Source organism: Anastrepha obliqua, chromosome 4 (assembly GCF_027943255.1).
Source record: "Anastrepha obliqua isolate idAnaObli1 chromosome 4, idAnaObli1_1.0, whole genome shotgun sequence".
NCBI lineage: Eukaryota > Metazoa > Arthropoda > Insecta > Diptera > Tephritidae > Anastrepha > Anastrepha obliqua.
The window spans coordinates 66,983,476-67,000,889 of NC_072895.1; the positions used below are offsets into that span (position 1 = coordinate 66,983,476).

Sequence of the window (17,414 nt, forward strand, 5' to 3'; positions counted from 1 at the left end):
TTATACCAGTTGCTTCGTTCATTTGCCCCTCGCTAACATATGAAAATTCGAAGGCACCTTACCTATATTTCTACCATCGAGTGACTGAATAGTTGTCCTTTTGTCTGTTACGCTATATTAAACCTTCGGCTTACACTAAAAAGATTTCCAGTTTGTTTATTAATTTGTTTTAAATTCTATAAATAAATTGCATTTTTTTTTTTCATAGTAATCTTTTTTATTGAAACTCCTTTATTCAGTTGAGTTAAGTATATAGAAAATTTTCATCTTTCTCTTTTTTAGTCTTTGCTAATGAGGCTACTAGATAAGAGATGTGGATGCCCACGTCAGTTTTTATATAAATTAATCGTTCTATCGGCATATTTATAATATTTGCAAATAGCGTCGTAAGTTAATTATATTTGGTATTTGTAGGCTAGGCAAATGCGGTACAAGATTTATAAAATAAAGATTTCCATCACTTAAAGTCCAATACTCGTTTAGTAAAAAGTTATTGAAACACAAATTTGGCTGATTAATTTTGCACCACCAAGAAATGTATGTATTCTTATATGTACAGTTCGTATAATTTTTGCTTGTCTTAGCCCACTGTACATGGGGTTAAGAATGTTTTCAAATCTCAAATCAAATAAACAAAATAAGAACAAGAAGAAATTTAATGAAATGAGCAGCGTGAAAAAAAAACTCCCAAGATTGTATCTCTGCTGGCGATGATTATTGTTTTTCAGTTTGCTAATATTTTTTTTCACTGGGTGTTTTTTGCGTTTTGTACACTACTAAAAAGAGAAAACGTAAAAATTATGAAAACAAAAACAAAAATACTCAAGTCAAAGCAAAGATTCGCAGGCAATCAGTGGAGCATTTGTCATCGCCACATTCGCACAAAGTCAAATCTGTAGAAGCTGCGTTATGGATGGCGACATAAAACTTAACAGAATACCTTACAACCCAATCAGTCGACAACATTTCACTTTGGCTGTAGGAAGCAACAAGCCGCAAGAGCAGCAGCACACAACGGAAACAACAGCAACGACAACACGAAATATCGGCAAAGAAATTTGTATAGCAAGAATATTTACAGTTCGTGGAAGTTCTTGGAATAATCGCAATTAATTTAAGTGTTTGCTCATAAAATTTGACTTGGCATATCAAGCAGTCCATAAAAGAGTTGAGGTGTAGAAATTACTAATAAGCAGACAAACAGACAGACAATGAACATGGACCGCTGTCAACGAGCATGGGTAAGTGTTAATGGAGGATGATCTGCAGAAAATTTACGAGATTCTAGCAAAAATTAATTGCATGCAGGGCAAAGGTGGCATAATAAGCTAATGGATAAAATATGTGATCAGTGAATTATTTTTCATGTGTATAAAAATGTGTTGTGCAAATGAAATTTTTAAATACTTAAACTAAACATCCGTCATCCATTTTGCAGCACCTGCCGCTGTTACTCTGCATTCTAGCACTCAATTTTGCGAGTGCCACACCAATAGATGCATCGCCAGATACAGACGCGCCTAGCAAGGCAGGCGTGAACACCACTGAGGAGGCCGCAAAATTTGCCGTCATCACCGAGGATGTGATACCTGATGTAGAGAATACCACACAAAAAGTGATACGCGTTAATCCGCTCGATCTGCCGGCGCTAACAGAGGATCGGAGCGGTAGCATGGATTCATCGTTGTACAATATACAGAGTATATTGCCAGCAAATCGTAATTATGTGAACTCGAATCGTATGCGTGGTACAAAACCGCGTGTGAAGAATTCCATCATGAACACTAATGCTTACCCACCTGTTATAAGACAACTTATCGAGCCGAAGTTCCGCAAAACGCTTCATAACCAAATGAAGCAATTGCACTTCCTTTATAATCAGAATGCATTTGATCAACAAAAATTGAGCAAGACGATGCGCGTGCATGTGGCACCAGGCGCCTATCCAGTTTACTACGCCCTATCGAAAACCAATGGACGTTTTGGTAAATTTCCGATCAAAGGTTTTCGCACGCCGACAGAGTTTCTAAAATATTTGGCCAAAAATAAAGTGGCCTCGTTGGATAATGCACAGCGGCTCGAGAGTTGAATGGAGATGAGCACTGATAGCAGTGGGGAAAAATAATAGAAGAGAGGAGAGTAATAGAGTAGAAAGGGTAGTTATTTAACTGATATTATTTTATTTATATATTGAAGATGTATAATTTGTATATTTAATATAAATTGATAATGAAAAAGGTATCCTAGAGAAAGTAGTACTGGCTTGAGTGGCAACATGGATGTGGTAACGAAGAGCCACTTTGTCAATTAAAAACACAAAAAAAAATTTTTAATATTTCTGTTTAACAAAATTATTGCGAATATACATATTAGAAAAATTCCAGGATATTATCAGCAGCTTATAAGAAGAAGCTGATAGATATTCAAATGCAGCCAATTTGTTATGAAAATATTTGTAATTTGTTTTTTAACGAAATAACCAGAAACTTGCCTTTAATATCGTATGTGATGTACATAACTAGCAACTAATTTATTTATATTTCTTAATTTAATTATTTTTATTTATAGATAGCGGTAGAATGTACTTAAGAATGCGGAAAATAATGTAATTTTAAAGAGTACCAAAATAAAGTAAAATATTTATATTATATTATTTCTTTTACATATTTATATATTCAATCAAATATGCAAGTAAACAACGAAGAAACAAGTCCTGCCCTTGTCGCCAAGTATTCGCTTCTATAGTAAACCTCTTTTGATTAGAAAAATTTACTTATTAGAGAGTTCAATATATAGAAAGTATTCCATACTTGACACTTGTGACCTATGAGTACTTTGTACAGCCACAGAATGCGAGGAAATCGTAAAATTTTACTTTGAAAATAAATCTTAGAATTTCTCAACTCAGCTTGCGTACCAGCGAAAATGCCCAGTCATTACGCGTGAAATAGCACATTGCACCCTCATAAGAGTGAACAAAAACAAATTGTTGTTTCTGTGGTACTGAAAATGATCAAATTTGGTATGAAGTTGCTTTGGAGAATGTTAAAGCTCTATTTGGTATGGGCAATCGAACCAGAGCGATTCCATGCGAAGTTATTCAAATACGTTGGATATCGCCGTTAATTCTTCTAAGACTTGGTGTACTATATTTGTAGGCTTGAGTATAATAAGAAGTATAAGTAAATACATTTAAAAGAATTTATAATGCATAAATAGTGGAACATTTAGCGTTTTTTGTGTGAAATATCTTCGGTTCCTTTTAATATTTCTTGGTTTAAAAGCGCTAGTATTCGTCAATTACGCCCGTTTGCACATCGTTCGTAGTGTGGCTTTGTATCGCGTGTTTTGTTTTGCCGCTCAAGAACTAGCGATATCGATAACTATGGTTTGACAGCTGAGAATGGCAAACTTTTTTGACATTTCTGTTCGATAAGGTTTGACAAGTCATCGTGAATCGTTTAACGCCAATCGTAGAAATTTATTTTGAAAATCTAGTGAAGTGTTGAAGAAGATGCCGGAATGTCGATTCCTTGTCGCTCTCAACATGTTGGTCTCTATCCTTCGTGAAATTCCATGAAATTATCTACCAGATTATGATAAAAAAAAATTCATTCCAACTACATTTCTGTTTTGATATATTAGTATGCAGATACATGGTATTTTTCACTGGTTCGCTGTAGTATTTGTATTTGCAATTTAATCACAATATCGTTTCATTTTGTGTGAAAAATGTAAAGCATAGTGAATATTTTATTTACCTAGCATACATCTTTCAGTATACAAATTTTTTTACAAAGCATATTTTATTCTAAAAAATTAAAAGAACTGTAGGAAAATGTTAAAAGGAGCCGAAGATATTTCACTTTAAAAATTCTATACAAAAATGTTTAACACTCAAAATATCTAAAAATTATCAAATTATTTTCAGTTTTTTTTCTTAGTATACTCAAACCTGCAAATAAATCAATTTTTAGAACAATATGAATCAATGTCCAATGGTTCACACCAAATAGGCAGCGTGGCAGTCGAAAAATTTACTGAACATAATTTTTTTTTGCCGATTCATCTTAAAAACAACCATATTTACTGGCCTGCGCGCTCGTTCGATTTGAGCTCAAAGAACTTTTTGTGCAAAAATCCCGGAATAGTTAAAAAATACTCGTGATTTTTGTCACTTAAAAATTACCAGGACCCTGGGATCTCAGAATTGACATCCCTAATGAACACAGAATAATAGTTCTTCAGATATTGTGTCATTAATGTTTTATCATCACTATTGCAAAAGAAGTGTGCTGCTTAGACCTACGATTTATGTCACGTTCCACCCAATTTGTGGAGTGAGATGCAACTTACCTTCTACTCAAATATGAACGAGACGGTATCAATAAAACGGTCCGCGGATGACATATGGCAAAAATAAATTTTTCGTTTTTTGGTGGGACTGTTATAAGCTTACGTGGCAAATTTCAGCGTGATATGTCACATAGTTTGTTTTCTGTGCAACTGTAAACAAGTCAAGCACGAGTGTGTTCTTCGAATTCTCTTTTATGACTTCAATTGTCTCAAAATGTTTTCCACGGAGCGGCAACTTGAGCTTGGGAAACAGGAAAAAGTCACATGGAGCCATATCAGGCGAATACGGTGCTTGCGGAACGATATTAACATTATTTTTGTTCAAATAATCGCGATCAAGACGTGATGGGTGAGCTGGTGCATTATCGTGATGCAAGAACCATGACTTGTTGTCCCACAATTCCTTCCTTTTAAGACGAATGTTCTCGCGCAAACGCTTTAAAACGTCTAAATAATATTCAGCGTTAACCGATCGGCCTTGCGGAAGGAACTCCGAGTGCACCACACCTTCGTAATCGAAAAAAACAGTCAGCATTACCTTAATTTTTGAACGACTTTGGCATGGTTTTTTGGGTTGATGTACGGCCCTCTTTGAACGATTTGTACCACTGGAAAACACGTGCACGCGAGAGAGCAGAGTCCCCATAGGTTGTCTGCAACATTTTTAAGGCGTCTGAAGCCGAAATTTTGTTGGAATAACAAAATTTCAAACAAATTCTTTGTTCAACTTGAATTTCCATCGTTAAATTCGAAGAACACACCCGAGCTTGACTTGTTTACAGTAGCACAGAAAACAAACTATATGACATATCACGCTGAAATTTGCCATGTAAGCTTATAATAGTCCTACCAAAAAACAGAAAAATTATTTTTGCCATATGTCATCCGCGGACCGTTTTATTGATACCGTCTCGTTCATATTTGAGCAGAAGTATGTACTCTTTAAAGTAATGATAGAATTATGTTGAATTGCTTTCTAATTTTGAAAATATTGATAAATCAGAAAAAAAAACTGAGAACTCTGGAATCTGATAAAACAGATATTTTTATTAAATTTTTGTTTTATTTTTTTTATTTAGTCAGGATAAAGGTATGTAGAATCATAGGGCATATCGGATACTCAAAATTTGGGTAGCTGCAGGGATTTTCATGTGTATTCGTACAAGTTTCTTGTACTTATACTCTCTGCAGGCCAGCCGATAGTCGGAAATGGGCTGCTGCGGGCTCAAGTAATGTAAGTAATTTACAAAAATTAGCATACTTGGTAGGAAGATTTTTATATTTGCATATTTTTCAAAATCTCTTGCAAAGATACACTTTTATTATTCATTTCCAGTAATTACTAAAATGCTGCTTAAGTTCCCTCCCTCAATCCACAGGCTTTTTTTCCAAATAACTGCCAATGAATTTTTAAAATCTGACATTTATAATTGAATATTTGAATACTTTGACTCTTGATTTTTGACTTGAACACCTTAAACATTTTTTTAGAAATAAAAATTGCACACAAAATAATTACAGGGGTACTTCTAAAATAATTTACATATTTGGTGGAATTCAAATAATTTCTATTTCCTCTTCTTACGTGCAAAGCAGATATACTGTACGTATATGTAATACAAACATACCCATACATATATATGCGCACACAATCATTATTTTTTGTAAACCATTGAGAAGGAAATAAAAAGTACTTTTTTATCCTAACAAAAAAAAGTACCATAAAATGATTTTTTTGTTTTCTGAGTTTAGCTTCGTGACGCATGAATATTCTCATCATTTTAGGTAAAAAGTGCTTGAGTCAAATATTATACATACAAATATATAGACAGTATATTAAATACAGTCACTAATACCTTATTTGATAGAGATACGATTTTTGTCTTTTATAAATACAATAATACAATAATATTTTTCGAAAATGGAAAAAGAGAGTACGCAGATATTTTATTTATTTTGTTTTATTTCAGTTTTTAATATAAAATACAAATAAGTGTTTACTCATTTCATTGAGAGAAATCACGCCGCAGCTTAAACGATGCAACTTAAGAACGACTTAATTTTTAACATTTTAAGGTATTTAGTACTTTGTGGGGTATCCTTTATTATCATTTATAGCTTGAAGTCTACGGGGCAAGAAGTCAACCTTTTTTTTTGTGTCTTCTGAACTAATTTTGTTCCACTCTTCAAGTAGCGCCGTTTTGAGATTATTTTTCTTATATTTGTCTTCAAAATAGACCATAAATTTTCAATGACGTTCTGTGATTGTGGAAGAGTTTCAGCAATACGAGAACATTTATATATGAAACATGTTTGTATTATTTGTGGCTTGTGCTTAGGGTCGTAATCTAAATAAAAGCGAAAGTCATCTTAAATTTGTAATTCTCCAGCGCTTTGAACCAAATTTTCCTGCAGAAGTTTAAATAAACATATTTGTTAATTGTTTCCTCGGTGAATATCAAATTTCCAAACCCATTTGATGACATGTATACCTAAACCATAACGTTGTCACCACCGTGCTTCGTAGTAGCAAATTTTGGGGTTTGAACACCGTATTGGCTTTGCGCCGTTTAAAGGTCTTCCATTTGGTCCAAAAAAGTTTATTTTTACCTCGTCTACAAAAAGTGGGGTCCTCCAAAATGCTTAAGTCTTATTCAGATGATCACGCGCAAATTGTAAGTTTTTACTTCTATTATTAAAGTTATTTGAATTAATTATTCACAAATGTCAAATGTATTTAAAAACTAGAAAAACAATTTGGCAAAGGTAGCGTTCTTAGATCTCTTTTGTTTAAAATCGTTATTTTAGATATATAAAACCGTCACGAGGCTTTCTGATTCTATCAAACTTCAATCGGATCCGTATAATGTAACAGCTTGGTGCAGCTGGAATCGTTTGCAAATAAATATTAATTAATATTAATATTAATATTAATAAATATTAAAATTATATTAAAAAATACATCTTTTTAGGATTTTTCAAATCTTGATCTTCCATGCATAGGTACTAGCTATTATATTGGTGACAAAGAGCTGAGTACTTTTGACGAGACATCCGATCTTGGAGTAGTTTTTGATTCAAATTTCTTTTGCATATACAATTGAATTACGTCATCGCAAAGCCTTAATTCATGCTTGAATTTATTTGTCGCTTTATCTCAAATTTTACTGATCACACTGACACACTTAAACTACTGTTTACAGCTTTGGTCCATCAAAATTCGAATATGCGGTCTTCATATGGAGAGCGTAATATGTCTGTCATATAAAAAGGCTTGATAATAGTTAAACAACTTTTATGCGCTATGCTCTAGGGTCGCTACGATTTCATGACCCGATACCTTCCTTCAAGCATGACCCGCAAATTCAAGCTTAGAGTTCTGTTATAAGAAACATTTATATGCTGCTAAAATGGCATGTCCTTTTCGCTATACGCTTTGTGTAATCTGTTAGTTTTGTGAGAAATTTAGAAATCATTCATTGTGTTTACAAATTGAGTTACGCTTATGAAAAGCAATTTCAAGCAGTATTCCTATGTACACATCCTAAAGGTCCAAAAATGTCACAGGCATTGGCAACAAAAATATTTCAAGAAGAAAAGAAGACAAAACAAAAAAATATCTCTCCAAAGCAAGATCGGAAGATCATTGATTTGTGTATAGAAAAGCTGAAGTTATTGTTGCGTGAAGCTGAATAAATTTTATGGAAAAGTTGTGGTAATATATCCAAAGACACGATTCGAGGACGTCTACATGTAGAAGACCTCAAATTCCGGCGCAAACCGCTGCTCTCAGTATCACACATTGAAAACAGACTTGCATGGGCTAAAGCAAATTCAGAACGGAATAGGACAAATGCAATGTTTACGGATGAATTTCCTTTTAGGCTAATAGTTGTATGCGTCGGTTCTGGTAAGCTGCTGGTAATCGACAACTTCAACGAACGGTTAAACATCCAGTTAAGGCCTTTTCCAAAAAAGGATTTGGACGTTTATTTGTATTTTGAGCCAATTTAAACATAGTTTTGGTTAATAAAATAACAATAAAAACAATCTTTCCGCCAGCTGCGAAAATATTTGGAAGAACTAGCCAACCTTCGATTTTACAAGAAGGCAGCGATCACAGGCATCGAAGCCTAAGTTGTGTAGAGCGGAAACAGCAAAATGGGATGGTAATGTTGAAATTAGTGTTCAATAGTTAAGTACGCAATCAAAGGAAAACAAATATGGAAGGTTGAACAGCAAAGCAAATTCTGTTGATTTGGAGCCGATTATCTCCACAACTTGCGCAGAAATGAAAGCAAAGTTTGACTCGATGATACCCAACCATTATACCTGTAGTTATTAGTGGTGACTATACTTTTTATTGAACATATTGCGTATAAAAAATATTAAATGTTAAGCCCTTACAATGAAGTTTATTAGAATCAAATTGGCCAAATGGTTTCTAGGTTATGTCGAAAGTTATGATATACTTTATAATATATTACGTAGTGCGATTTATTTGACATTCTTACTTGAAACCTCCGAAAGCATGATATTTTTGTATTAGATCGATTTAGAAGAACTTCGCTTCTACTTAATTCACCAATTGCTGGAGTGATGTAGAAATATAATGAGCTCCCAAATTTTTAGACACATATTTTTCTCTAAGAATATGTAGCAGTAACTGAATATTAGTCGAAATATTAAAATATATTCGCAAACTCAGTATTGAGTTTTTTACATTGTTGTTTGTTTCTTGGCGTAATATTTATCTCATATTTAAAAATAAGCTAACTTACATATGTATATTAAATATAATTATTTACACATGCAAATAATACTATATTTTTTATTGTTTTTATAATTTTTTTTGTTTTGTTTTTTTATTCAATGGCGCGTGCTATTAAGACACAACAAAAATTGAAATAAATACAATAAAAATTAATTTAATTATACCGTAGACAAAGTTTAGTAGTAACCTAATAGCCAACAATAGTAGAAATAGAATTGCTATTGGAATTTGTCTTTAATGTGGTCGAAAAGAAAGAAAACAAAATAAAAGTGGCAAAAAAGTAAACCTCTAAAAAAGGGAAGCCGTAACTGTAGAAGCGCTGTAGCGCTGTGTCTCACCTTAAATAATTTCATTCACTCAAATTCTAAATTTCTTAATCTTTATTTATGTTATTCAACTCTTTCCCCGCTCACATAGTTCCACAGCTCATACAGGTGTTTGATATTTTTTTTTTTTTCATTTTTGGTTTTCAGCCTTAACCTTTCTCTTAAAGAATGACATAAAGAATGACTTTTCGTGTTGTAACTAATTTATTAAGAATAATAAGTCAAAAGGCTTTACAAAAAGAGAAAGAAAAATATACAAAGGCATACAAAAAACTAAGACATTCAACAGCATAAAGTAACAGTAGATAATTTTTAATGCGCATCATGCCGAAAATTCGCATGTCCGCCGCTGTTCACTGATAAACATACACACATGCGTACATACGTGTACGTTTCACACATGCGTAGGTATATTTGGGTATCTGCGACCACAAACAATAACTGCCTATGTCGCAAAAGTAGTTTATATACTATATGTACATATGTATTTGTTATTGTAAAGAGGCCACTATGTGAAGCAAATAATTCTTTCTCAATAACTCTGTAAAAAACATTTTTTGTACAGCCGGAATTTCACATAAATGTAGAGGTATGTTAACAAGATGCGTGTAACATATAATATTTATGACTCAATTGGACTTATGCGGTTATTGCTTGTGATCATAGTTAGGTCCATATTTGCTTTTGCGTGCAACACTCGTTTCGGCAGGCGGAAGTTTATATTATGTTGAATTACTTAATTGGAACCGTGTCGAATGGAAAAATGAAAGAAAAAAGAAATATAAATGTAAAAAAAATATTTTGTCGACTGCATCAGCATTAAAAATTTGCAACACTTCCTACAAACTCAGTTGCTAAGCATTACAGCACAACCAAATGCTAGAAATGCTAATGTAATTTTTAATAGGGTTTACTTGTAGAAAAGATTTCAGACTGGAGAAGTATTAAACATAGGATGTGCTTGATTAAAAAATGCTAAAGGGCGGCCGCCGTAGCCGAATGGGTTGATGCGTGATTACATTCGGAATTCACAGAGAGCACGTTCTTTCGAATCTGGGTGAAACACCAAAATTAAGAAAAACATTTTTCTAATAGCGCTCGCCCTTCGGCAGGCAATGGCGAACCTCCGAGTGTATTTCTGCCAAGAAAAAGCTCCTCATAAAAATATCTGCCGTTCGGAGACGGCTTGAAACTGTAGGTCCCTCCATTTGTGGAACAACATCAAGACGCACACCACCAGTAGGAGGAGGAGCTCGGCCATTCACCCAAAAAGGGTGTACGCGCCAATTATATATATATATATAAAGGGTGATCAATGCAGGTTTTGTTTTTTCAATTGAAATAAAACAATGAAAATTCAAATTCCATTTAATATGTTGGCCGCAACTGCGCCGTCGTTCGGCCATCCGTAAATACGAATTTATAATGACTGGCTGGAGGAACGAGAAAATACTGTTATCTGCAGCAAACCCACCGTATCCGAATGGGTTGGTGTGTGATTACAATTCGATATCCTAGGAATCCCTCCAATTATCCAAAAAGTAAGTAACTGCCAATTATATATATCTATATATATATATATACAAGGTGGCGCAAAAGTAACCTTGCGATGGTTTTTTGGCTGTAATTTAAAAAAAAATCAAAAACTTTGATTTTTCTTGTGGATTATTTTTATTTGGTCTTTTAATTTTTTTACATCAAGTCGAGAATATGATGTCATGTAAATGGCCGCCGCCACAGTTGATTGCCATTTGAGCCCTTTTTATGGCATTTTCCATCACTTTGGCCAAAAGTTCCGGCGATAGATCCTCACATTCTTGACGGATATTGTCTTTAAGAGCTGCAAGTGTCTGAGGCTTGTTGACATAAACCCGCGAAAAGCCCCACAAAAAGAAGTCTGGAGCGCTTAAATCAGGCGATTTTGCTGGCCAGTTCAAATCGCCAAAACGGAAGATTGGGCGCCCGGGAAATGCATCATTAAGCATATCGGCACGTGCAGTGTGCCGTTGCACCGTCCTGTTGGAACCACATGTTTTCCAATCCCAATTCATCAAGTTGCGGCAAGAAGAACTCGTTGATCATTGCTCTGTAGCGCTCACCATTCACAGTAACCGTTTGGCCCGCAACGCCTTCGAAGAAAAAAGGTCCGATGACTCCTCCAGCGAGAACAGCATACCAGGGCTGTAATGGCTCTTCGTGGGTTACACGCGGATTTTCAGTGCCCCAGAAGCGTAAATTTTGTTTATTTACGTACCCGCTAAGATGGAAATGGGTCTCATCACTCATGATTATTTTTGATGAAAAATCATCTTCCTCTTGGTGGTGATTAAGGATGGCTTGAGCGTATGTTAGACGCGATTGGCGATCAGCAGCTAACAGCTGATGCACCGTCTGGACTTTGTATGGAAACATCTTAAAATTTTGTACCAAAATTCGCTGTAAAGACCGTCGACTGATACCCATTTGCGTGGCACGTCGTCTGGTCGATGTCGACGGCGCTTCCATGACATCCTCGGCTACAGCAGCAATATTCTCTGCAGAACGGCTACTCCGGGGTCTGCCACGCCTGGCAGAATCTCGTGTTGTGCCAATCTCTTCGAGGCGAGCGGCTAAACGTCGCAGTATTTCACCAGTAGGTGTTGGACGACGAGGAAATCTGCGACGAAATTCACGTTGTGCCAAAGTCACCGACCGATTATTGGTCAAATAAATAGTCAGCAATATTCCGCGTTCTGGAGCAGTGTAGCGTAATATTGTTTATTAACGTGTATTTCGTATGTGTTTACTACACAAATGTCAAAACAGAACTGACATTAGGGACCAATCGCAAAATTTATAGCATTTTCTGATATGAGGATTACTTTAGCGCCACCTGTTACATATATACGATATAGTGGTCTTGGCGTAGTAAATATAAAATCATACTTGTCACGTAAAGAATCAACAATTCGGCCTTGTATTTGCGCAAGTGAATTCATTCACAAACTGCATCCTCAACAGCTTGTTCAACATCTTTACTTACATCCTGAAGGAAAAGAGGGTCGATGCTATCAAAAATCGCTTCTGCAAACGTCTAGAGGGCATTTATGAGCGCTGTCCATTTTTCGATATTGAAAGAGAATTGATACCGGGAGCAAAAGGTAAAAAAGCTTCTACTTGAGCAAAGAACAGAGAGGCAGACGTAGGTGAGTGCGAAGGGTTTTTGGCCAATATAAACGCCCAAAAATTCTACAAAAATAGTTCAGTGACTTATGGGAGATTTTAAGAACTAAGTGCTTTAAAAGTGCAGAGGAAAAACTTCTCTAACCACTGTATACTTGGCGCGGAAGTCGCTGAGAAGATGAGCAAAATACAAACACCTACTGCAGACGATGAACTGTCAGCTGAGCTTTTCAAATTCAAAGGCGAGGAGCTGATAAGATGCAGGCATCTGCTGAAATCTGCTAATTGAAATTTAAGTATGCTCTACGTAAACCAAAAAGAAAAGGTGATCTTGTAATTTGCTCAAAATATCATCTTTCTTTTGCATAAAAAGTCACTCTCATTGAGAGCCTGCAGTGAAAGTCTAAAATTTGATGGTGACATTTATTTAATTCTTTATTATGAAACTGAATAGTCGCTCGGTCATAATTTTTTGAAGGGGTACAATTAGTGACGTATGCTGATAATATTGATATGTATACCTATACCTATTTTTCCTTGGACAATTCTAATGTTGTCAGATGTCATGTGATGTTTTTATTGGAAAGTTTGACATATTTGACCATCAATTCATTCAGAACATTTTAATGAGTGAGTTTTATTAATGTTGTTTACAGTGGCTTTAAAAATTAATCTCGGCAAAAAATGGGATTAAGCCGTGAATACTATCGTGCGATTATTTTTCACTATTTTTGCCTTAGATTAACAAGACAAGAACGAATTGATGAACTTATCTTATTATATGGCGAGAAAGCACCATCCTTGAGCGCCTTAAAATATTACTGAAAAACCGACGAATTTGGGGAAGATCTTCTAAACTCAGTTGCTGTGTCAGATGCTGGGCGCGAAATAATTGTCTTCTCATACACCGCAGTATTAATATGACTAGCATCAGTAAGATTTTGCATGATCACTGTGGGCTGTGGTAAAAAGGTGTGCTCTCATTGGATCCCACAAAATTATAAAACGTTCTGTAAATGCGACAGGATAAAGTGCTTAAAAAGCTGGTTCGAACGAATGCAAAAGTATACTTATATATATGTAAAATATTAAAAAAAAACTCTTCAGCCGCGAGGTTAATTTTTCCATTGTTGGGTTATGAATAAAAACTCTCGTATTTAGCTCTTGATATTGATTGTACAATATAGAAATAATCACCAAAATCAAAAACTCATTTGGCAACTCTCTTCTTCGTTGTATTAACTCTTCTATAAAACTATTTTTAAATTCCATCAGACAAGAAAATTGCACGTTTACCGCAATTAGAATAGAGAAAATATTACATTCGTGAGTAGTATTCAATGCCGCTTAGATATACAAACACACATCTGCATAATTGAATTCCAAGTACAAGGTCAGCAAGCTTTACAAAAACAAAAGATGCCACAACAATTAATGTTCAAATAACTAACTAGTTAATTATCTACTTAATTTTGTAATTACAAATAAATGGAGTTTTTGAGAGGTGAAGAGTATTTTCACACTTACCCGTAGAGAGAAGAGCGATTTTAATGGAATATATATACATAATAGCGAAACTAATTCGTAATTATAGTTCCTATGTTTTCCACCTTATTCATAAAAACTGTTTCAAATCGAAATTTAGCAAATTAGCAATTCAAATTGTTTAATTGTGGCGACGAGATGAAAGTGCATGTGCAGTTTCTACTTTACCTCTTTTCTGATCGCTACGTCTCCCATCAGCAATTTTTAAACTTTAAAGTTCGGATGGCTTGTAATTAATCACATCAAAATCATGCAGATAAATGCACAAATGTTCAGCTTTTTGGCTCTGGGACTTTGAGATAAGTGCTGTTTTAGTCATAAGCAGTGCACGCTTTCTTTATTTTACTCTTATTTTTTCTATTTTTTATACTGATTTTTTTTTGGAATTTTCTTGCACTACCTATAAATATCAGGTCAGTCCATAAGTTCGTGCGTTTTTTAAAGGTGTTTTTAAATTAATAAAAAATATGTTTAAAGTATTTATTAATCATAATCATTATTTACAATTTCTTCCCAACGTTTAGGCAAATTTTTAGTTTCCTGCTCAAAAAATTTTTTGTCCTTGAAGCCAAAATAAACTTCGATATCCCCTTTTATAGTTTCTTTTCAGGAGTAGTTTTTGTTACTCATATGGGATTGAAGTCCACGGAAAAGGTTATAATCACAAGGTGTAATATCCGGAGAGAATGGTGGATGCGGCACTAGCTCCCATCCAAGCTCGTTCAGCTTGCCTAATGTTTGCCTTGCGGTATGAGGTCTTGCGTTGTCGTGGTGAAACAAAACTTTGCGTCTATTCACACAGACGGTCGATATTTGTTAAGTGCTTCATTCACGTTTGATAGCTGATGGGAATAATAATCAGCAGTTATCGTCAGGTTTGGTTCCAGAAGTTCATAATAAACAATACGGCCCATATCCCACCAAATAGACAGGAGAATCTTCTTGGGGGAAGGCCATCTCTAGGGGTCGGTTCTGGTGTTTCATCTTTATCTACCCATTGGCGTTTGCGAACAGAATTATTGTGAAGGACCCATTTTTCATCACTAGTAACGATGCGGTTCAAAAAACTTTCATTTTCAAACCGTTGCAGCAGCTAAGAACACACATTCACTCTCTGCTGAAGGTAGGCTACGGAAAGTCTATGCGGAACCCATTTCCCCAGCTTTGAAACCTTTCCCAACTGAAGCAGGTGCTTGTGAACTTTTCCATGCGATGAATTTAACCTCTGAGCTAGCATATCGGCTGTCAAATTTGGCTCAGCTTCCACGAGTTCGAGCAAGGCGTCGGAGTTAAAGACTTCAGGACGACCAGAGCGCGGGGCATCCTCCGCGTCGCAGTTACCACTTCGGAACTTTGAAAACCACTTTCGCGCAGTCCTTGCACTCACGGTATCCTCTCCGTGAAAAGTGTTTATTTCTGCAGTAGCAGTTGTTGCATTTTTACCACTTTTATAAAAAAAATACAAAATATGCCTCTTATCCGCGTTCGAAGATTCCATTTTATTTTTTAACAACACGTGCTTCTATCCACGATTAAAATCACTTGTTGAAAGATATCTAAGAAAATATAAATTCATAGTTCCGTTATATTCTGCGAATAATTTTTTGTACGCAAAAATCGTACTAAAGTGAAATTATGTTTAAAATACGCACGAACTTATGGACTGACCTAATATATTTTTTTCAATCTTATTCTTCATAAGATCCAGCGGCTTCGTTGGTAAGGTCAAGTCCTCCGCATGGATACAAACGCTCCGGCTTTCAAAGTATTCGAGCTGGTGGTAGTAGAGGAAGGCCTCCTCTGTGTTGGAAAGATCAGGTGCAGCTGGACTTGTCTTCCCTTAAGGTGCCCAACTGACGCCGGTTAGCTTGAGAAAGAAATGACTGACGCGCTTTGTTAAACTCGGCCAAATTCGCGTTAGATGTTATTGCATCGATCAAGAAAAAGAATAAAAATCTTATATTTCCCGTTTTTTCTAGCTTTAACTTTTAATTTTATTTGTATTTATTTTATTTTTATTCTTCTGTTTATTTAACTATTTTTTATATTTTTTATTTATTTATTTTTCGTACTATCTAAGTTTTTTACTTTTATTTTTGTGATTTCGTTTTATTTTTATTATCCTTAATTTTGGTTTTGAATTCTTATTTACTTTTAGTTTTTTTTGTACTTTTTAATTATGTTTTTGTTTTTGATTTTTAATTCCCTCTTGACGTTTTGTTTGAATTTTTACTTTCGCTTTTATTAACATATATATATATTACTATTTACATTTTTAGTTATATTCTGGATTTTACTGTCACTTTTGTTTTCATTTTACTCTGTGGGCAAAAAGTAAGGTGAATTTATTTGTCAAACTTCGCGGGATTAAAATTTCGGTCTAGTTATTTTTTTCGTGAGTTTGCAGCACTATTAATAACATCTGGACCAACTTTCATGTGAATGTCATTATCAGTAATATATTTGCGCTTGTGTTTAGCAAACGACCAAGAGTGCATTTTTCGATTTTTACAATGTATGATTTGATTGAGCAGAGAAGTGCCATCAAATTTTGTTTGCGGAATGAAATTTCGGCTGCGGAAACGTTTAGCATGTTGCAGAAGGCATTTGGTGATTCGACCATGTCGCAGAAAAAGGTTTATAAGTGGTACAAAGACTTCAAAGAGGGTCGAGAACGTGTTGATGACTTGGAGCGCTCCGGACGACCATCGACGTCAACAGATGACCAACACGTCAATAAAGTGAAGGAGTTAGTGCTAAAAATCGTCGGTTGATTGTTGAAGATCTTACTGATATGATCGGATCTGTGATAGGATCTGTGAAAACCATTTTGAAAGACCATTTGGGCTTACGAAAAGTCAAATCTCGTTTGGTACCGAAAACTCTTGGAAAAAAGTCGTCGCGTTGATGTGTGTGAAACAATGCTTTCAGACTATCAGGACAAGCTCAAATGCATCATTACGGGAGATGAGACTTGGATTTATGCTTACGATCCTGAAAAAAACCGACCAATCAAGCGAATACTCGTATCGTGCTAAATGCGAGGCCAGACCGAAAAGAGCACGTCAAAGTCGTTCAAAAATAAAGGTCATGATGACAGTTTTTCGATTTTCGTGGTGTGGTGCACTATGAATTCCTTCCACCTGTCTAAACTGTTAATAAGGAATATTATTTGAGCGTTTTGCGTCGTTTACGTGAAGCAATTCGTCTAAAAAGACCAGAATTATGGGCCAACAACTCTTGGTTTTTGC

General features: G+C 35.1%; 1 protein-coding gene across 1 annotated transcript; it reads left to right on the top strand.

Moving 5' to 3' along the window:
* The first annotated feature begins 921 nt into the window (after positions 1-921).
* On the top strand, positions 922-2,662 carry LOC129244532 (uncharacterized). The gene is made up of 2 exons (XM_054882208.1): positions 922-1,241; positions 1,439-2,662. Exons 1-2 carry the CDS (start codon positions 1,212-1,214, stop codon positions 2,087-2,089), a joined length of 681 nt encoding a protein of 226 aa, XP_054738183.1. The 5' UTR covers positions 922-1,211; the 3' UTR covers positions 2,090-2,662.
* Positions 2,663-17,414: the final 14,752 nt, after the last annotated feature.

Coding starts and splice junctions, on each gene's coding strand:
- LOC129244532 (XM_054882208.1), top strand. CDS start 1,212: ATGAACATGGACCGCTGTCAACGAGCATGG. Junction 1,242..1,438: donor ACCGCTGTCAACGAGCATGG/GTAAGTGTTAAT, acceptor TCCATTTTGCAG/CACCTGCCGCTGTTACTCTG.